This window comes from Mya arenaria, chromosome 3 (assembly GCF_026914265.1).
Source record: "Mya arenaria isolate MELC-2E11 chromosome 3, ASM2691426v1".
NCBI lineage: Eukaryota > Metazoa > Mollusca > Bivalvia > Myida > Myidae > Mya > Mya arenaria.
Window position 1 is genome coordinate 65,754,043 of NC_069124.1, and position 22,614 is coordinate 65,776,656.

A 22,614-nucleotide genomic window follows, 5' to 3' on the forward strand; every position below is an offset into this window, starting at 1 on the left:
CTATTTTTCTAAATATTTAATCAATATTTGAATGCCATTAATTCTCACAATTGTTCGAAATAGAGTTAGAATTACGCGTAGTTGTTGAAAAGCGTTTAAGCGACCATGAACCAGGAAGTAAACAACGGTAAACAAAGGGAGACCAACATAGGCGAATTCTATCATTTGAACCGTTAGGTGTATTCTGTTGTTTTGTCATTCAAAATGAAGTTATTTTGTGTTATCGTTTGTTGTATTGTTTGCGTTAAAGCTTCTAAGAATGTGTTTCAATATGAAATGGAAAAGGCAGATGATAGCATTGATATTTATCGACACAAGTCATCATCGGTGAGTGTTTACTACATGGCAGGTTACATTCAACTAAATTGATGATCATGTATCAAATTATGTATATATGCACGGACCTGGCTTATAGGCCCGTGATAGATGTTATCGAACTTAGGACATTCTTTTAAGTTTCTGTTAGTATCATTAGTGCTTCAGTTAATGAAATAACATACTGTATTTGATTTGTTGTCTCATGTGACCATTCGGAACACCCTTGCCATTTCCCAGTGTTCCGAATGCTCATGTGATAGATTTGTTATATAAATTATGTATGTACGTATACGTTACAAACAGGTGAAAATTCTCTCGATGACGTTTGTATAGTATTAATAGATACGAAGATGATCAAGTTTCATTTATGATCACTTCTGAACTCCACTTACAATTGGAGGCATGTGAACTGTAAGCTAATCGTCCACATGAAGACCTTAATGAACCCAACCACAGTCCCACCACACACATGTAAACATGAAAGAATCATGTGCATGATTTTTTTTGAATATGCTAAATTATATACATAAGCATCACCATATGTTTTTCTTCAGACTGTTCGTACACATGATGGACTCAATACTATAAAGAATGTCATAGCAAAGAAATTGAATAGCGATATTTATAGTTATGGAGCCAGGACTGATGACATGTAATACTGTCTTAAGTACTTAAGTGGTAGCAGCTGACTGCATGGGCTTCGTTGGAGCGTACAGAAAACTCGCGATTATGCATGATGACATAAATGAAATTTTACAGTCATATCATAGCAATAGGCCTTTTAAGAAAACTACAAATTGCTTGGCTGTGATCACTCCGCAATATAGGGCACGTTTCAGTCAGACCGGTTGCTGATTGGCATAACTATAACATTGTAACTCATGAACGTGCAAGTATCATTTTGTATCTTTCAGTTCCCCGAACAGCAACGGGTTCCTAAACTTACGTCTTTTGTGTGGAAAGACTGTGGTGGCAAGTCAGCCTTGGTGAATATCAAGTCATTGTCAATCTCCCCCGACCCCCTCTCCTTTCCGGGCACGCTAAATGTTGCAGCTGATTTCTTGGTGAAGAAAGCGCTTGTGAAACCATTAAAGGTAAGCAGTTCAATACATTATATAATATGTATACTAGGTATAAATGATGGTAATTTCATCAAGAATTCTTTGAGTTCATAGTACGTTGATGTCATAGTTCGGAAGTTTTTATTTTATTTTATGTTTCGTTTCCTTTGTACTTACGAAACTTCAAGCAATATCACATATGGATTAATTGTGTGATGGACGCCAGAAGTGTTCTGTGACTAACAATTAGACTCATCAGTGATTATTCTAATTACCATGCCCGATTAGAGTAAGGATGAGAGAGATCAAAGTTATAATATGGATATTACATACATTCCACTGTATACACAGAGTTTTAATACATGTACATACCATTTACCTATATATGACTGTATTGTTCTATCTGCTTATTATGATTGACTCTGTTGGAACAATTCTACTCCCATATTACTACCGTCTATCAAAAGTGTCATTCCTTTTCCGCAGGCGGACTTGACATTGTACCGAAAGGTTTTGGGTCGTTATATCCGCCTCCCGTGCATTGACGACTTCGGCTCATGCACGTACGACGACGTGTGTTCCCTCCTACAGCAAGTCCAACAGTGCCCCAAACCCCTCACCGATCTTGGACTCAATTGTCAGTGCCCCATAAAAGCGGTATGTGCAGTATTTACAACAGTTTGTTTGTAAGATTGACGTGTAAGTGTCACTATTTTCAGTTTTACTTCTTTGATTCATGAAAGAAGTCTTCATTAAACAATATGGTTAATTAAATACCGTTTTCTAGTATGTGCGTGCGTTTAATTTATGTGAGTTGGTAATTCTATTATGTGTCTATAAATCACAGTGACACCTCATAAGCGCATGGTTACTAAATAATGCGTCTTGACCGCCAGTAGTTACTGCATGTGGGCATTTACTTTCTAAAATCACCGTAATTGATCATTTTGCAGAAAGGGTATAGCCTGCAGAAAACAGGGTTCGACATCGGCGCGTCTATCATACCGGAAGGAGACTACCGCGTGCTTGCCAACGTGACCTTGAACGGCGCCGAGGCTACCTGTCTTGACCTTACCCTGAGTATACAATAACAGACGCGGCAGGGGAAGGCGACCGCTAGACGGGACCACGGGACCAACAACACAGAATCAGACTTGCAGTGAATAGACTATATCTCATTTAGATTGAGCTGTGTGTAATTTCACAAGTCGTAATTTAAATTATGTTTATATCATTAATCCATAATTCTTGACTTGTGTGCATGAAAAAAACGTGTAACTCCGGGTGAACTTATATGTGTCTGCTACTTTTTATATGATTATATTGTATATTTTTTATATTATATTTTATTATTATAATCAATTTGTCATGACACCATATATGTACCTGGATGGATCTGTATACAACAGATTATGCATTTATTTACAATAATCTCAAAGATATCACGGACGAAATAGCTGGATACATTACAGCCCCTGAAAATGTTGAAAATTATGTTCATAATGATTAGTCAAGTAATAGGTTAATGCGTGCATGTATATATCTTGTGTATACATGAGTATTCGTATGTTTCAATTATTATGCAAAAGCAATGAACTATGCTGATTTCACTCTGTATTATTATTATCATTTAGCTATTCCGAAAACAACATGTATCCTATGAATGTCAGGTATTTTCTTTCCAGACTAGCTAACTATCCAGTTCTCATAACATAGGGAATCAAATCTTAGTAAGAATTAGCTAGCTATACAGTTCTCATAACATAGGGAAACAAATCTTAGTAAGAATTAGCTAGCTATACAGTTCTCATAGCATAGGGAAACAAATCTAAGTAAGAATTAGCTAGCTATACAGTTCTCATAACATAGGGAAACAAATCTTAGTAAGAATTAGCTAGCTATACAGTTCTCATAACATAGGGAAACAAATCTTAGTAAGAACTAGCTAACTATCCTGTTCTCATAGTGTACAAAATAAAATCTTATCTTTGAACTGTATTGTATGAATCGAATTGGTTTTGCAGTTGGTTAGAAAGGGAAAGAGGTAAAAAAACATGTTTAAGGTTAATCAATATCAAAATTAAATACAAATGTATCTTATTTTGTCAGATGATTTGTTTTTCGTTGCTGTTGCTTAAATCTTATGTTCTTAAATGTTTATTCATATGATGAAACAAAAGCATTAAAAATCAATCATTTACCAATTAATACATGTGTGGGTACCTTGAACATAAAGTTTTATTTACATAACAGCAAGAAGGCCATGGCCCATGTGGACAAATAATATATTCAGTATTTACAGTTGAATGCATATACAAAAACAATATTACCAATATTAACTGTCAGTACACAAAGAGAATATACATCGAGCAATAAAGCATAATACTCAAGTTCGTTCTTTCTATACTGTATAATGATTTGTGAAATGACTTAATAAAAGTGATATTTACATTGTATCGCTTTAGTTGATTTCATATCAAACTGTTTATTAATTATGACAATAAATGGAAAAAAAATCTATTTCAATATTGATCATACCAGAATCAAATTATATGGTGATATGCCATACTCATATAAATGACGGAAACATGTGTTTTATATATATTTATATTTATCATTTCCATTTATAAACTAATTTAAACAAGCGTGTTATTACCTTCGAAATATATATAAGGCAACTGTATTGATTGGATTAAAGTAAGAGAGATTAAATTGACACATTTAAAAAGGCAAATACACGAGGCAAAATAGTGTAAGATATGTGTGCTCCGTAAAACAAAAGTATAAGAACATGAAAGTCATCAGTCGCGTTGCTGCATGTTGCCCACTTATCGCACTTAGGTTTGATACCGTAATATCAAGAGCTGATGGAGGTTGTGTTACGGACAATTGTATAAATATTGTAACCTTTATCTTTCTCATTATCAGCCCAATGTCATTTTATTAGACGTCTTTAGGGTTTTAACGGACTGAATGCAGTAAGTTTCGCAGACAAGAAATATCATTTCAATAAAACATGCGTGTGTTTGTGTGTCTCCTCGGGGCAGTGGCGGCCTGCCTTGCAATGCCAAACGTCTACGAGATGGAGATGGCGGAAGTGGAGGGCGCAATCAACCGCCTGCAGACTAAAGAAGAGCTCGTCCACTTCCTGACCGAGAATGTGAGTAACATAGCTTGTAACTGTCTGTACGGTATTAGTAAAGTATGTTTTAGTTTAAAACATTGCATTCTAGTTGTGCATATTATTTTGTAAAATTATCAGTTGATTTGAACGGTGCATAATAGTTGGTGTCTTTAATGGCTTTACCTAAGATGCAAATACATTCTCTTGCTTTTTGGTCAACTACGCATGATTAAACACCAAATGCATGTTTTAACCTTGTTTAGCAATGTTCAGAAATTGGCAATTACCAAATGAAAAGTAGCTTTTCCTGAATTATAGACAGTTGTTACCCAAGTTATATGAAAAAATATAATCATGAAAAGATTGTGCTGATAGTATCGTCGTATTTGTTAATTTCCATTATTTGAATGAACGAGGTTGCAGCGCTCATATACGTTCAATTCGTCAATATGAAGCGTTTACGCTTTACAATTTCTAAATATGAACAGGCCAGGCCACTTCCCAAAAATGTTCAATAAGTGTATGGTAACACCAGCCTTTCGATTAGAGGAAATGCATACGTTGGAGGCAAACTATCATAAGCAGTCTGTATATTGAATGCAAGAGTTGCCTTTTAATGTCATGTTTTTTCTTTGCACCTCAAGACATCACGCGGCCCAGTTCGACTGACTAGCTTCTCCTTCAAAGATTGTGGCGGAGCCGGCGCCCTAGTTAACATCAACTCGCTCAGTATCACCCCCGACCCCGTCGTCTTCCCCGGACCCCTCAATGTGGCCACAGATTTCAAGATCAACAGTCCCCTTGGACAACCTCTCAAGGTGGGCATGTGATGATTGTTTGTTATCTACCCAATGTCTTGTCGGGTTGTACTGATATACGATTATGTCGCACTTAGGCTTAGTACACATGCACTGAATGTTCTTTAATGACATTAAAGAACATTCAGTGCATGTGTACTAAGCCTAAGTGCGGCATAATCGTAATGTGTAAAGAATTTGTTTATTAAAGGTCTATGTGCATTCAAATAAAGATCCAGCCCTTATAAAAGACAACATAACAGAATAGGAATTCAACCCAGTGGACCTATATGTCACCAACAAAAGTCAAGTGAAATATATATCTTTATATAAATTTAGCTCTGCATAAGAAAAGAAGACACGTGGAATGCTTTGTATGTTCATGCTTGTAACAAAGATGGTGTCCGTTGTACAAGTCTAAATAAATTGTTCTGTTCCGTTAAGTTCTATCCAACATGTATGCATATACACATATACTTAAGCAGTACTTAATCCTTCGTCTATGCGTATTAGCTTTAATACTGAATTTCGTCGGTTATTAACTTATTACATACGTCTTCAGTTATTTTAATATAATTTCACCAAAAATAGATTGAAACAATGGTCGTGTTTGCGGTCTATTTATGTTAGTATGTTATGTTGCGTAATTTGTAGAGTTAATATTTCTCTTCAAATATTCTCCAGGGTGACCTGTACATCGCCAAAAAAGTGTTGGGCAAGTACATTAAACTTCCTTGTATCGACAACTTCGGTTCATGCAGTTACGCGGACCTGTGTGTGCTGCTGGAACAGGTTCAGTGCCCCGACCCTATTGTCCGTATCGGTATCGATTGCACGTGCCCCCTCAAAGCGGTAAGTTTATTTCTACTCAAAAGTGGTAAAAATGGAACATGGTATTCAAACCAGTTTTCATTTTAACTATTAATGTTAAACAACCAGCATTTGTCTAAAGTCGACGTTGACCAAGGTCGACGGTCAAATCGTAACTTACAGTATTGTAAGTTAAGAAATTATTTTCTCGTTGCGGTATCGTATACTCGGGCTACACCTTTATAAACGTCTAATATGTACACATGGTTACCGTTACAGAACTCCTACAGTCTACCGAAGACGGAATTCGACGTTGACGTAAGTTTTATTCCAGCGGGCGACTACATGGCGCGTGGTAACATAACCTACATGGGGAAGGAGGGCGCGTGCCTCGAGCTTTCGATCACACTTACATAAATACGAAACGAAAACTACTGGTAAAGAATTGACCGTGGGGCGTGGAGACTGTGCGATGGTGGAAATTATTGATTTAACTAGCACATGTATATCCTTCCCAATTTTATATTTTTATTTTGTACATTAATGAATATAACAAAAAACTGTATACTCATGTCTGTTTTATGAACATGTATGTAATGTTTTCAACACAATAAAACAGTCAAAATGGTTTGATTTGCTATTGGCAATTTTTCCCGCAAATACAACTGCATAACCGTATCAATTCAACATTTGAATTCAAAACATAACTCTTAAGTTAATATTTCTCAATTTAAAACTGGAGTTCTTCGATCCGACCTGCAATTTAGCATGTTGCCTTCTGAGCATACATTCGGAACTCCTCGGCCATTTTATCGAAAACAACCTCGGATGTATTTGGACGGTTTACATACTCAAAAAGTGGTACGTCTAAGTCCGCTGCAAGTAGATCGCGTAGTAATTTTATTTAGCATGTAAACTTTATGACTTAGCTCTTGAGAATCTTAATGATGTTTGCAATAATTTACTTCATTGGCAATCAATTTAAACTTAGATCAATAAATGCAACTCTAAAACACTACATTTTATTAATGATATAATTCAAAAAATTACGAACTACTTCAACTGATGTACCGGCATACATCCGAGGTTGTTTTCGATAAAATGGCCGAGGAGTTCCGAATGCTGAGCGTACAATGAAGTAGACTGGTACCCTTCGTTACTTTTTGATAAAAATATTTTTGTAGAAAAGAGAAAAAGGGTACCAGTCTAACAATGAAGGGATTGCTTGAACCGGTGTCAACGGATTCACGCTTTTCCGATTAATATCCAGAGGTATGCCAAACTTGGAATACAAATAAGTCATGGCTAGCTGATGACCATTGCTGAATTTGGTATCAGAAGGTCAAAGGACACGGTACGATATAAATGTAAAAGAGCAAGTACTAGAGGGCCAATGGGGCCCTTTACGCTCACATGAGTAAATGGTTTAATGTTAGAAGAGTAAAATTTCTGTAGAATTCTATCCAAAAGGGACACTGAATTAAAACAAAACTTAAAGGAATATAGCGCAGGTCCAGCATTTGACACTTAGGCCATTTTTTGAACAATTTTTATGAAAAACAACAACATAACGTCGAAGAACAAGCAGTTTCAGAAAAGATTTCAAAGAGAGAATTTGTCTAATAAACCAATGGACTGTTCCAGCCGGAGTTGTCTTTCTTATTAAAACTGAACCATGTAGAATACGGTTTTAGTGAAAACAAGCCCCGCCCCCTGTCAGCAGAGTTTTAAACGAACCAACATGGCCTGAAGGTAGACGTGCTCATGTGAGATAAAAAAAAAAGTGATGTGTGCTTCCGATCCAATTCGCGGACGATTCTAGGTTATTAGAAATGAGAATATAATCATTTTGTATTTTTATTCCTCCACAATGTTCAGTAATGAACATCTCATGTTAATATTATTAAAACTGTTATAATACTGGATCTTATGTAATACAAATGCATATAATCACAGAAATAAACAACATTGAATAAAATGTTATGGCTAAACATGAACTAATGATACACTTGAATATGATTTCAAAAACAATTTGAAATGCAAAATGCGTCTTTGAAAAGTTCAGTGACTTTTGAGAACTGTGTAATCAAAAGTGGTACATGGATTTCTTGATAACATCAAATATATGTTTCAATATCCTTCCTTAATAAAAACAAATGAAAAAGTATTGCATTTCATTTTTTGCTCGTTTGAAATACATTTTCAGCAAATGTACAGAAATTATACGGTACATTATAACCTAAACAGGCAGTTTGCATAACGCTGTCTGCATAAAAAGCTTCACTTTATACCCACCCGTAAAAAATGAAACATGGATTTAATATCGATACAAACTACACATTACAATTATGCCAGATTTTTTTTTTAAATTACACTACAACAGTATCATAAGCTTGTAAATCAAAACAATGAGCATTCACTTAGAACAGGTATACATCAACATATTGACTTAGCACAGATATACATGTACATCAACACAGAAACAAGCAGCAGTAAAAACAAGAAATATCAATGCATGTGAGTCATACCCCCACCACACCACCTCATTATAAGAATTTAGTAAGACTGAGAGTCATGTATGCTCCTTAAATGCCCTATGTCATATATGCTCCTTGAATGCCCTAAGTCATGTATGCTATTTCAATGCAGTATGTCATGTATGCTATTGCAATGCCCTAAGTCATGTATGCTACTTCTATGCCCTAAGTCATGTATGCTATTGCAATGCCCTATGTCATGTATGCTACTTCTATGCCCTATGTCATGTATGCTATTGCAATGCCCTAAGTCATGTATGCTACTTCTATGCCCTATGTCATGTATGCTATTGCAATGCCCTAAGTCATGTATGCTACTTCTATGCCCTATGTCATGTATGCTATTGCAATGCCCTTAGTAATGTATGCTACTTCTATGCCCTATGTCATGTATGCTATTGCAATGCCCTTAGTAATGTATGCTATTTCAATGCCCTTACTATTGGATGCTCATTGAATGCCTTAAGTCATGTATGCTACTTCAATGCTCTAAGTCATGTTTGCTCATTGAATGCCCTATGTCATGATGCTCTTTGAATGCCCTATGTCATTGAGAAGGTATCAATTAAGTTAAGATCATAAGTTACTATACAGATAAAGGGACTGTAACGTCTGTGAGATAAGGCATGATGTTTTATTAGTTTAGTTAGGCATAGCACAGTTTTTAATTGAGTTGACTGTTATCTCTAAAAATGCCATGGACAAAAAAAATAAAATGTTTCTTTTGCACAGCACTTCACCTCAAAACAGTAAAAAACATTATTTGTATGGAGATTTGAAGTCATTTACTTTAAACATATGGAGTAATGGAGAAATTTAGACATGTCCAGTTGACCAGAAGAATGGAACGGCAAAGACGGACTGACAGATGGGACAAGGTGATTCCTATATAGCCACCACCACCAAGTGTGTGTGTGTGTGTGTGTGTGTGGGGGGGGGGGGGGGGGGGGGGTATACAAATATGAATGCAATTGACAACTCTATTCACAACATGCAAGTGTATTCAATCTTCAGAAGATACAATATAATTAGCCTTTGGTCATTTATGACCAGATTATTGTGTTATGTAAAATAAATTTTGCACACTAAAGCAAGAAAGGAAGCACAGCTTTCCTATCCTTGGGGTAGTTCTTAAATGTCTCCTTATACCAGGCATGGGTAAAGTATCCCGTGACCACCTGGTTGATGAGGACGAACACAAACAGGGCAACCAGCATGTTGTTCTGGAAGGCTGTGATGATGATGCAGAGGGAGAGGTATATGATGATCTCCATGGTGTAGTGGGGGCATGAGACAAACTGGAACAGGCCGCCATGGGGTATGTGGTGACGGGTGTTCTCTACTGAACCTGCAGATAAAATAATAACTGAGAATGTATGCTCACATATTTCAGAACATAATAACAGAAAGTTACTATATTACCAAGTAATATGAGTAAAAGCACTGTTGTAAAATTCACACAACAGCACTACTAACAGATGGAACAGCTCATTAATGTTTCACTGTTGATCAATGGGTATAACTTGTTCAAGATTTTAGGCATAAGTAATTGGACTTTCTACAGTGAGACATATCATTATTGTTGGAATGTCCACCAAGTTTCATGGGGATACCTATAACGGTCTCATAATTAAAAGCCAATAGGAAAGTTTGCACAAGAGGCCAAAGATGAAAACATTTAGTCTATGACAATACATCCATGTAATGAATGTATTGTAATCCTAAATGAACAGTATCCATGTATTGACAACAAACAATTATGGTTATTGATAATCTATCAAAAAATATCATTTCACTTAAAAACCCTAGTAAAAAAAAATATAATATATCCTAATAAGTTCTAACTTCTGAGAGCATAAACTTGTTTGTTGTTTTTTGTTTTATTTTGTCATTTGATTTCTTGGGTTTGTTTTTTAAATATATCTATGGCATGAAGGTAGAAATAAGCATCAATGTTATTGTAATCAATTTTATTAGTAGGCATATCAATTATTCTGATTTGATGATCGAGTTTGGTTGTCTAATGGGACTTGATTATAAATTGTAAGGCTTCTCAAGTTATTGAGTGGACAAGACCAGTTTTAGGAAATTTCTATGATTGACATAGAACATTTCTTGAGTGACTGGAGCAATGTGACTGGTTTCGAACTTGTCCGAGATATTATGCCCTGCAGATTATCAAAACAACCTCAACCTATGTTCTTTCAAAAAGCAGACAAGCAAAATAACAGACTGAAACACAATGTTGCTGAGATGTAAGAATTCACACTGATTTTAATTAAGTTCATTGTCACATGCTTCTTTAAATTTACTAGATGTCATGGTGAGGCAGTGACCATTGTCGGTTACGTGATACTAACCGGACTTGTTTTGCCTTAGCTTTGCGAACTGGTTGACAGCACGGTTCTGATGCCAAGAAGCCCACAGAAACACAGAAACTCCAACAGCATGGTAAAACTTCACATCATCAAGAAAACCTGCAACAGAAATAAGTGAAATAAGAAAAAGGAACGCATGCAAAAATCATGCCATCTTCACCAGTGTATAGATATTCAACAGTACATTTATTAAACTAAGGAACCTCATCTTGCTCATCTGACTATTGTAAGTTAGGTATCTAACTATTGAAAGTTATGGTATCTGACTATTGTAAGTTATGGTATCTGACTATTGAAAGTTATGGTATCTGACTATTAAAAGTTATGGTATCTGACAATTTTAAGTTATGGTATCTGACTATTGAACGTTATGGTATCTGACTATTGTAAGTTATGGTATCTGACTATTGAAAGTTATGGTATCTGACTATTAGAAGTTATGGTATCTGACTATTGAAAGTTATGGTATCTGACTATTGAAAGTTGTGGTATCTGACTATTGAAAGTTGTGGTATCTGACTATTGAAAGTTATGGTATCAGACTATTGGAAGTTATGGTATCTGACTATTGAAGCTATGGTACCTAATTATTGAAAGTTATGGTATCTGACTATTGTAAGTAATGGTATCTGACAATTGAAAGTTATGGTATCTGACTATTAAAGTTATGGTACCTGACTTTTAAAAGTAATGATATCTGACTATTGTAAATTATGGTATCTGACTATTGAAAATTATGATATCTGACTATTGTTAATTATGATATCTGACTATTGTAAGTTATGGTATCTAACAATTGTTAATTATGGTATCTGACTATTGAAAATTATGATATCTGACTATTGTTAATTATGATATCTGACTATTGTAAGTTATGGTATCTAACAATTGTTAATTATGATATCTGACTATTATAAACTATAGTATCTAACTATTTAAAGTTATAATATCTGACTATTGTTAATTATGGTATCTGACTATTGAAAGTTATGATATCTGACTATTGTAAGTTATGGTATCTGACTATTGGAAGTTATAATATCTGACTATTGTAAGTTATGGTATCTAACTATTGAAAGTTATGATATCTGACTATTGGAAGTTATGGTATCTAACTATTGAAAGTTATGATATCTGACTGTTGGAAGTTATGGTATCTAACTATTGAAAGTTATGATATCTGACTATTGTAAGTTATGGTATCTAACTATTGAAACTTATGGTATCTGACTATTGTAAGTTATGTTATCTGACTATTGTAAGTTATAATATCTGACTATTGTAAGTTATGGTATCTAACTATTGAAAGTTATGGTATCTGACCATTGGAAGTTATAATATCTCACTATTGGAAGTTATGGTATCTGACTATTGGAAGTTATGGTATCTGACTATTGTAAGTTATGATATCTGACTATTGTAAGTTATTGTATCTAACTATTGAAAGTTATGGTATCTGACTATTGAAAGTTATGATATCTGACTATTGTAAGTTATAATATCTGACTATTGTAAGTTATGGTATCTAACTATTGACTATTGGAAGTTATAATATCTAACTATTGGAAGTTATGGTATCTGACTATTGGAAGTTATGGTATCTGACTATAGTAAGTTATGATATCTGACTATTGTAAGTTATGGTATCTAACTATTGAAAGTTATGGTATCTGACTATTGTAAGTTATGGTATCTGACTATTGTAAGTTATGGTATCTGACTATTGTAAGTTATAATATCTGACTATTGTAAGTTATAATATCTGACTATTGTAAGTTAAGGTATCTGACTATTGGAAGTTATAATATCTAACTATTGTAAGTTATGGTATCTGACTATTGTAAGTTATGGTATCTGACTATTGTAAGTTATGATATCTGACTATTGTAAGTTATGGTATCTAACTATTGTAAGTTATGGTATCTGACTATTGGAAGTTATAATATCTGACAATTGAAAGTTATGGTATCTGACTATTGGAAGTTATGGTATCTGACTATAGTAAGTTATGATATCTGACTATTGTAAGTTATGGTATCTAACTATTGAAAGTTATGGTATCTGACTATTGTAAGTTATGGTATCTGACTATTGTAAGTTATGGTATCTGACTATTGTAAGTTATAATATCTGACTATTGTAAGTTATAATATCTGACTATTGTAAGTTAAGGTATCTGACTATTGGAAGTTATAATATCTAACTATTGTAAGTTATGGTATCTGACTATTGTAAGTTATGGTATCTGACTATTGTAAGTTATGATATCTGACTATTATAAGTTATGGTATCTAACTATTGTAAGTTATGGTATCTGACTATTGTAAGTTATAATATCTGACAATTGAAAGTTATGATATCTGACTATTGTAAGTTATTGTATCTAACTATTGAAAGTTATGGTATCTAACTATTGAAAGTTATGATATCTGACTATTGTAAGTTATGGTATCTAACTATTGAAAGTTATAATATCTGACTATTATAAGTTATGGTATCTGACTATTGTAAGTTATTGTATCTAACTATTGGAAGTTATGATATCTAACTATTGTAAGTTATGATATCTGACTATTGTAAGTTATTGTATCTAACTATTGAAAGTTATGGTATCTAACTATTGAAAGTTATGATATCTGACTATTATAAGTTATGATATCTGACTATTGTAAGTTATGATATCTGACTATTGTAAGTTATTGTATCTAACTATTGAAAGTTATGGTATCTAACTATTGAAAGTTATGATATCTGACTATTATAAGTTATGATATCTGACTATTGTAAGTTATTGTATCTAACTATTGGAAGTTATGATATCTAACTATTGTAAGTTATGATATCTGACTATTGTAAGTTATGGTATCTAACTATTGTAAGTTATGATATCTGACTATTGTAAGTTATGGTATCTGACTATTGTAAGTTATGATATCTGACTATTGTAAGTTATGGTATCTAACTATTGAAAGTTATGATATCTGACTATTGTAAGTTATGGTATCTGACTATTGGAAGTTATAATATCTGACTATTGTAAGTTATGGTATCTAACTATTGAAAGTTATAATATCTGACTATTGTAAGTTATGGTATCTAACTATTTGAAGTTATAATATCTGACTATTGTAAGTTATGGTATCTAACTATTGAAAGTTATGATATCTGACTATTGTAAGTTATGGTATCTGACTATTGGAAGTTATAATATCTGACTATTGTAAGTTATGGTATATATCTATTGAAAGTTATAATATCTGACTATTGTAAGTTATGGTATCTAACTATTGGAAGTTATGATATCTGACTATTGTAAGTTATGGTATCTAACTATTTAAAGTTATGGTATCTGACTATTGAAGGTTTTGGGTGGATTGGTGGGGATTTTGTCTGCCTCCAGAGGTTTACATGTGGGTTTTTTTGCGAAGATGGATCAATTACACAAAAAGTTGTTTTTATAGATTAGTTCCTTACAGATTAAACAATAGAAACGAAAACTTCCAACTCACCCAAATTGAATCTTTACTTACTTGCACAGCAGATTTTCTGTGTAAAGTCAGTCCCAGACACGGTGGTGAGAGGTAAAGCGGCGTAGAAGCAGACCCCGACCAGGTAGATTATGATGCTCATCTTCCCTCCAGGGGAGTAAACACTGACCAGCTTACACTCCAGGAATCGCCGCACCACCTGGATGTCCGAACATACCAGCACCAACAGTGTTGGAAACACATCCCCATGCACTAAAGTCATAAGCACAAGTATTGTACAAACAAAATACATTTTATTATATTTTTTATAGTTTGATTTCATATACTTTGGCTGAGTGACCAATATGAAACTTTAAGTGAACTATAAATTAAAGAATAAAAATGGATACTGTATACATGTACCAAGAATAATTACAAATGGATACTGTTTACAAGTACCAAGAATAATTAAACGTTCTAAGCGTAAAGATATTAACTTCATATTTTTTAAGCGGTAAATACTAATAAAAACTGGCATTGCACTACATGTAACATTGTTAATGAACTCCATTGAATTCTAAAATGAAAACATGCAGATGTTAAATATACACAAAATGTATGTGTATTGCTGTTGCCATACCTTTCACATTTGGGTATCTCATCAGATCAATCAGGAAGTTGACAATGTCGGGAAACTCCCCACCCTGGCATGCCACAGACAAACTTAGCACCAATAGCGTGGATATCCATATGATGCCACCTAGGTAGAAATGGCTGAAAAAACTAAAAATACATGTTGCAAATGCATTATTAAGCTTGCAAAATATGGCAATACTTAACCTTAATGCATACATACATGTGTATTGGCCACATAGTCATCATTTTAAAAAGAATAATTTTAATTGCAAGCAAGGGTTGTATCATATAATGTGGTAAGGAAGCAAGTATGAATGTGAGTGTATGCATTATTTATAAAACATGACAAATAACTTTAAATCAATAACACATGGAGACAGACTGTTGTTAAAAACATCTATTACATAAATCTTGAATCATACAGATTGGTTATTTGACTAATTTTAACTATTTTTAGTGCTAATGTTTATGGAAGAAGGCTTTTTTTGGCCTTTTTCATGCTTTAATTACCATATTTTTAGTTTTAAGAGCTGTCACAGAGACAGCTAGTTGGCTATTATGCCACTTTTAAGTATAAGGATTGCAAAGTTTTGGTAAAACATACATGGATCACGGTAAAATTGGATTACATGCCAGAATTTTAAGCCATATTACATACAAAGGGGCAAAAATTATATCATATATCATATGCAAAGAAAGAGTTATGTAACTTGATAAATTAAGATGGTTGTATGGTTAGGATACCATTTCAATGCAATAAATGATGTATTTGCAGAGATATTGGCTTAAATGTGGTTACATGTAAAACCTAAACCAGAACTTCTAAGTTGAACAAAAAAAGGAGCATAATTAGAGTTATATGCAAAATAGAGATATCTTACTGGTTAGATGGTTGAATACCGTTTTCTAAAGTTTCAATGCAATTTGTCAAGTAGTTACTGAGATATTATCCTATGTGTGCTACAGGCGCGTAAGAGCTGGGGCCGCAACCGCGGCCCCAATATTCTGGCTAGTAACGGCAATGGGGCCGCAAATATTTAATACCGATTTTCTTAATAATCGTATTTTAAATAAAGCTACGCTCATATAGATCAATAGCAGTCTGACACGATATTGAATAAACAGGTCACCATGTCATAATTAAACCTGTGACCATCTATGGTGTGACACTTGGGTATAAACTGTTAAAGCACAACCTAAGCAGGGCTCTGGCAAAGACATGTCAGCTTCTGAAGGTCACGATCTTGCCCATGTTTCAGTGTCTAAATGTAATAGTGAATAAATGTTACTAAATGATAATAGTTTTATATCTGTCAACTATTTTAACCGAAAAAGGTTAAGATAAAAACATGAAAAACATGAAAATAATACCTGAACTCACTGGAAATCGAGTCTTTCAATGCTTAAAATTGAAAAAAATCGCGAAGGGAGGGGACAACCCTCCCCGGCCACCCCTACCGCGGCCCCAATATCAATTTCCTTCCTACGCGCCTGTGCTTTACATGCAAATCCTTAATTGAAATTTCTTAGTTGAATGGTAATGGGCAATAATTTGCATTATATTAAAGATAGAGTTATCTATCTAACTTGTTAAATCAAGTATTTGTAGGTTGGATAGTAAATGGGAACACATGTCTAAGTTCCAATGCAATTCATTGTGTATTTGCTGAGATATTGATTTAAATGTGGTTTATACATGCAAAACCTTAACCAAAGTATGACGCCAATGGGTGAGTAGTATAGGTCTCCTCATTCTTTAAACAGTCGAGTTAAAAAGTGATTTTATAGCCAATTATTGTCTGCCGTACATCAGCCATGAAAGAAATTTGTTTAACAGATCTAACTTCATTAAAAAATATGGCATTTTATGTTTATATATGAATTGTTACTATTGTCTCTGACCTAAAAATCAGTTTATAGGTCTGAGCTATTATATACATTGTATACAGTTCATCTGTCATCGTATTGCTACAGGAAACATACAATTTATTGCACAATTACAATACTATTTTGAGAATTTATGTGAACAGTATCATGTTCAGGGGGCAGATCCAGGATTTGACATAAGGGGGCTTATCTTAGGGGCGTAACCTTTGGACTTGTGCTGCTCCCTCAGAATCAAAACTTATTTGGTTTAAAGTGTTGGCAAGGGAGTTTGTGGGTACTCCCCAAAGGAATTTTTAATAATTTCTTGTCTGAAATGGTCCATTTTGGGAGTTTTTTATTAGTTTTTTCTCCCATACTAAAATATAAAGTAAACTTGGATGAGTAAAGGTGAGGGTTGGGCGCTGGGTGAGCCCCTCCCTGGATCTGCTTGTGGTGTTTGAAGGCCAAGGTTTAAGTGCACTGAACTAGTCTGCATTTAAGGGATTCGCGAGAGATTTGCCATATAACAAAATCATAAAAAATATCTTGACATACAGTTCACTTAACCACAGGGGTTTCTCTCGATTTAATCCCTACCGGACATAAAGGTTATTATCTATTATCATTAGATTATATTTAGGGTAAAAAAATCAAGAGAAACCCATGTGAACTTAGCCTGATACAATTATTTGAAATAGTTGATAATAAATTGATAATGTAACGGTCCGCCGTAGGCGGCAGATTAGTGTAACAGTCCGCTGTAGGTGGCGGATGTGCGTTCATAGTATAACATTCTGTTATAGACAGAAGTACGTTCACAGTACGTATGTTAACTTGGTTGGTTATATGCAAATTAGCAAAGCCTGGGTCCTGTATAGATTGAGAATTAACTGTATATAAAGACCAGCGGACCCCTTCGAGGTCAAGCATGCTTTTCTCTGAAGGGATCTGTTGGTGTTTGTTTGACATTGCACGTTACAATAAGAAATATATCATTTACCTCTTTGGAAACAATAAAAAATCGGACTGCTTGCTTTTGCCGTCCGTTTTTCTTATCTTTCCATAAACATAGAGATCAAGAATTACAGCTGGGCTGTACTGAGGAAATGCCACAAACAATGCACCCAGCAGTACCCAAACAGAGCACACACCCCAGATAAGCGAGCAGAGAGAAATCATTTTGACTTTAATTGAAGATTATCTTTAGATGACCTTTTGACACTAAAAACAACAGTAATGTCGCGTTTAATATGAAAATAAGACAAGATCGAAAAAAATTCAAACGGGCATTTAACCCGAGACAATGTTAAAGTATTCCCTATTATTACTTAGACCAAACCTAGCTTACCATTAACTTTAGGGAAAGCACACGTGAGGTCTTTTATTAAGCAGTATATCAAAGTACGTCTTGCTTCTTCTACAGCTGATCTCGAACTCCCCGTGATATGCTCACAGACCAGTGACGTCAGCACTTCATGTGTCAACAGGTCAAAGAGTGCACTCGCACTACACTCTCCCCCTGTTTCTTTTGTTGGGACGGCACCGGGGTCTGTAGAAGGCTGATCAAGTCATAAGTATCTGACAAGATCACTGCTAGGGCTAGGTCCAACCAGTAAGTTGAACGAGCCGCCGACGTCTACCAAAATATCTACATCAGTAAATATTTACTTCCAGCACTTCTGGTTGAGGCTACTTGAAGTAACCAACTGCAACTAGGTGTTATGGGCTTAACTTTTGTAAACCCATCTACTTCACCTTCCCCCTCCCACCTAGAAGAAAAGGAAGGCAGCTAATCCTGTATTTCAGGATACTGCTTACAGCCGCTGACTATAAGCGTTGGCTGTCATTGATACTTCATGCCCCCCTGGATCCCATGTCCTGCTTTCTGCTGTTGTCGGAGAAGCCTGAGTATCAGGCTCAGTTGAAACGGCTACTTCAGAGACAGCTATTTGCTGAGAGCCCACTCTGTCCACCAGCTTGCCACTGTCGTCACAGACATGGTGTTGTTGCTCTGTAATGTATTGAGCACTCGCTGATCCCCTGTGCACAATCTCACTCTGTATCATTGAGCCCTCCGGCCACGAGATACTATGTGCCCGTTGTGTACTACCCAATGTGGCTGTAGCCCCCACTCCCTGACAGACGCTCCCGGATGCTGGGTTCACGAAGGCGCGACCTTCCCCAACCTCAGCCTTCTGCGCTGTCATCGGAACTACATCTACCTTCCGGGAAAATGAACCACATTGGTTGTCAGCCCTCACACAATAATTACAACCACCGCAAGGAAGATCTCCAACTGCAACTCCAGCTACATATGAATTGCAGTGACCAGGATGTGACTTCTTTCCTGATCGGCACTCCAAGACCATGTTGAACTGAGCCAATTCCTCAATCCAACAAGCTAACTGATCCTGCGGTTCTTTGTAATTTAACAACCAAGTCAAACTTGAGTGGTCGGTCCGGACCTTAAAAGGTCTACCAAGCAAATAATGTCTATACTGCCGAGTGAATCTTACAACTGCTAACAGCTCTTTTCTCGTAGTGCAGTATTTCTGCTCTTCTTCCGTTAGGATGTAACTGCCATAGGCAATGACATGTTCTGTACCATTCTGAATTTGCAAGAGCTTCGCACTGACAACATTGTCCGACACGTCGCAATTCAGAACAAACTCGCATACCGGTTTTGCTAATGCTGATATGGATTTCAACAAACAAACCTTGACAGGAGGGGCAAGTACTGTACCATCAGCTGGCAGAGTACCTGGTGTCAAACAAGGAGAAGGTGTTTCGCCTTGTTCTTCTGACTGTATGTCATTTGTGGTCTCATTTAATGAAACAATGACTGCAGACGGGGCGTCTGGTAGTGAATTGGATGGTACGGTCTCATTAGAAACAAGTTTGCTACATACCTCGTTTCGCTGTTCTGGGTTTGAGCCGGAGTATTCTTGGGTCAAGGATTGGCTCCCTATCCTGACCCTTTTGCGTTTAAAACAAACGCCTTAAAGTCCTTCTTGTGGGGACATTCAGCGATCAAGTGCGAATTACTATCACAAATGTAACAGCCATACGTACCTCGCGGACGGTTGAAACGCTGCTGTCTGCTACGCGGTTGAGTGGGCCTAGCTTCTCCAAGCCGCTTCACCTCTTCTCGCAGACTCTGTAGTTCTCTCTTGAGAACGCTCATGTCTAACGCAGGTCCAGAAGGATTCTGAACGGCGTAAACATTTGCTATATCCTCGTCATAATCTACTACTGTATGAATAGATTTACTCTTACTCATAGCACTCTTGGAATGCTGAAACAACCTTATGTTGTTCATGGACTCTTCGATGGTTGTATACTTACGTATGAAGGTGCTATGACCAGCTTCTCGATCTTGCAGGCCTTGACAGAAGCGGTCTACCGCCTGCTGGTTTGTGAAGGTCTCCGGCAGTGACCGGAAAGCTTCAGCCGCTAACTCTTGTACCCTATCTGCCCAGTCTTCCATACACTCACCTTTTTCCTGGGAAGCGTCAGCGAACTTGGCTTGCGCAGATGCGGGAAACTCTGAGCCGAACCGCTCCTTAAGTTTGCTCAATAAAGAACGGTAAGGCATTTTTGGACTGCATTGAAGCAATCGAGCACATTTGTCGAGTGCCTTCCCTGACAAACAATGTAATAAGCAGAGTTTACAATCATCTGTACTCCAGCCAAATGACTGCGCACACTGCTGAAACTTCATTTCAAATGAATGCCAGCTCGATTTACCATCATATACCAGAGATTTAGGTATATCCTTCAATGCATGACTACCCTTGCGCACAGAGTGGCCATGAGGGGACGCCTGTACTACCTCTTGGGGGTATTCCGCATGTTTTTGCGAAATATGGTCCTTATCAGGCAAGGAGGAGTGTAGCTTGACTTGCTCACTCTTTATCATTGGGGCTTGTCTAGTGTCGGACTCATCAGTAGATGAATCAAGACGGTGAAGGGACAGGAGTTTGGAGTGAGGTAACCGACTGCTTTTATGCATACGTACCTTTTTCTGTCGGGTACTGTATGAGCGAGGGATACCAGACGCTGACTGGACATCCTCGTCACTGTCACTTTCTCGCAGTCTACCCAGGTCCAACCTTTGTTGAACGGGGTACTGGGGTTTCAGCTGTTGTGGTGTTGGCATATAGTGGTGGGCCATTGGAACAGGGGCATTTGTCTGATTGTAAACACTGGGGCGTGGCAATACATGATCAGATTTATAGTGCTGTGGGACACTAGGTAGCATTGATGTAAGTTGATCAATGCGGTCATTCAACTGCTTTTGTGCAGAGGCAACCAAGGTCTCAAACCCGTCAACCTCTGTCTCAATCTTTGAAACAAGAGGGGTGGTATGGGAAGTTTGTACACCTAGAGGAGGTGGGCAGGTGTTGCCGACCAAGTCTCTGTTTGGGGTGAAATCCAACTCTTGCATGACAGTGTCCGGCAGTTTATGCCGAAGCATTGTCTGCAAACTTTCTGGTGTGAGATTGCCATAATGCTCACGCAAATCCACAATAGTAGATGCTAACCTTGGGCCAATATTTGGAATTGTCTGCAAGTCTTCAACAGACAAGAAGTTTACAAGCACTTTATTACTGGCCATGCTTACAAATCAAATGCTCCTGAGTAGAAGATTAACTTGATTGTACAACTACCGACCTTGTTTGTCTTCTGTCCGACTACTCTTCCCGTCCGAAAAGTTGCTAAGGACGCTGAAAAGGCCTCAAAAAACAAACAAAAGCAAACGAAGGGGCCGGGTTAGTGGCAGTCCATGGAGACTACGACGTAGAATCAAATAATCAACTAGTAAGACCAGAAGAAAATTAACAATGGCCAAAAATTGACGAAAAAATGTGGCTTCAAACGCGGGAAAATTCTCGAGGAAAATTTGCCAACAAAAGTTGCAGAATTTCAGCAACAATTGCACTGGAACGGCTTAATAAAACACCGCTGCCACCATTAAAGTATTCCCTATTATTACTTAGACCAAACCTAGCTTACCATTAACTTTAGGGAAAGCACACGTGAGGTCTTTTATTAAGCAGTATATCAAAGTACGTCTTGCTTCTTCTACAGCTGATCTCGAACTCCCCGTGATATGCTCACAGACCAGTGACGTCAGCACTTCATGTGTCAACAGGTCAAAGAGTGCACTCGCACTACAATGTTTATATTAACACCGCCGAAATTGACCTTTTGGCCCAAACTCCGCGCAGTGTTACTTCCCTTGCAGTACAGTAATCACTGCAATCGTAACAACTCGGCCATCTCCGGCAAGCTTCGAGATAGACCTCGTAAATAGTAGTAAGGATATACGAAAGTGCGATGCGGCTGCCGGCGATTAACACCGTTTTCAATCCGCGTAAAGAAGGCCCATTGTAACAACAAGGAAATGGATTGTGTTAAATTAAATGTGCTTGTTTAAGAGAAAATATTTATTGTAACCTCAAAAAATGTTCGTTTTATGAATATTAAGATGTTTCCTTATAGTTCAAGCACTCTATTTCCTCTAGAAAAATCGTGAGCACACAGAAAATTTACTTGACAGTCATTGAAATGATCATACGGTTCATGGCATGCATGAATCATTACATCGGATTAAATG

At 36.4% G+C, this 22,614-nt stretch overlaps 4 protein-coding genes across 4 annotated transcripts; 2 read left to right on the top strand and 2 right to left on the bottom strand.

The window, feature by feature from the left end:
• The first annotated feature begins 102 nt into the window (after positions 1–102).
• LOC128227756 (ganglioside GM2 activator-like) lies at positions 103–3,833 on the top strand. Its single transcript, XM_052938568.1, has 4 exons — positions 103–327; positions 1,233–1,412; positions 1,866–2,036; positions 2,333–3,833. Exons 1-4 carry the CDS (start codon positions 205–207, stop codon positions 2,468–2,470), a joined length of 612 nt encoding a protein of 203 aa, XP_052794528.1. The 5' UTR covers positions 103–204; the 3' UTR covers positions 2,471–3,833.
• Positions 3,834–4,310: 477 nt separating this feature from the next.
• On the top strand, positions 4,311–6,739 carry LOC128229001 (ganglioside GM2 activator-like). Its single transcript, XM_052940620.1, has 4 exons — positions 4,311–4,539; positions 5,148–5,321; positions 5,985–6,152; positions 6,390–6,739. Exons 1-4 carry the CDS (start codon positions 4,396–4,398, stop codon positions 6,525–6,527), a joined length of 624 nt encoding a protein of 207 aa, XP_052796580.1. The 5' UTR covers positions 4,311–4,395; the 3' UTR covers positions 6,528–6,739.
• A 1,215-nt stretch (positions 6,740–7,954) lies between these two features.
• LOC128229049 (polyprenol reductase-like) lies at positions 7,955–19,952 on the bottom strand. Its single transcript, XM_052940693.1, has 5 exons — positions 17,995–19,952; positions 15,133–15,275; positions 14,556–14,765; positions 11,008–11,124; positions 7,955–9,995 (listed from the first exon to the last, which is right to left on the bottom strand). Exons 1-5 carry the CDS (start codon positions 18,171–18,173, stop codon positions 9,733–9,735), a joined length of 912 nt encoding a protein of 303 aa, XP_052796653.1. The 5' UTR covers positions 18,174–19,952; the 3' UTR covers positions 7,955–9,732.
• Positions 19,953–19,959: 7 nt separating this feature from the next.
• Positions 19,960–21,652, bottom strand: LOC128229048 (uncharacterized). The gene has a single exon (XM_052940692.1). The coding sequence runs from the start codon at positions 21,610–21,612 to the stop codon at positions 19,960–19,962; it is 1,653 nt and encodes a 550-aa protein (XP_052796652.1). The 5' UTR covers positions 21,613–21,652.
• Positions 21,653–22,614: the final 962 nt, after the last annotated feature.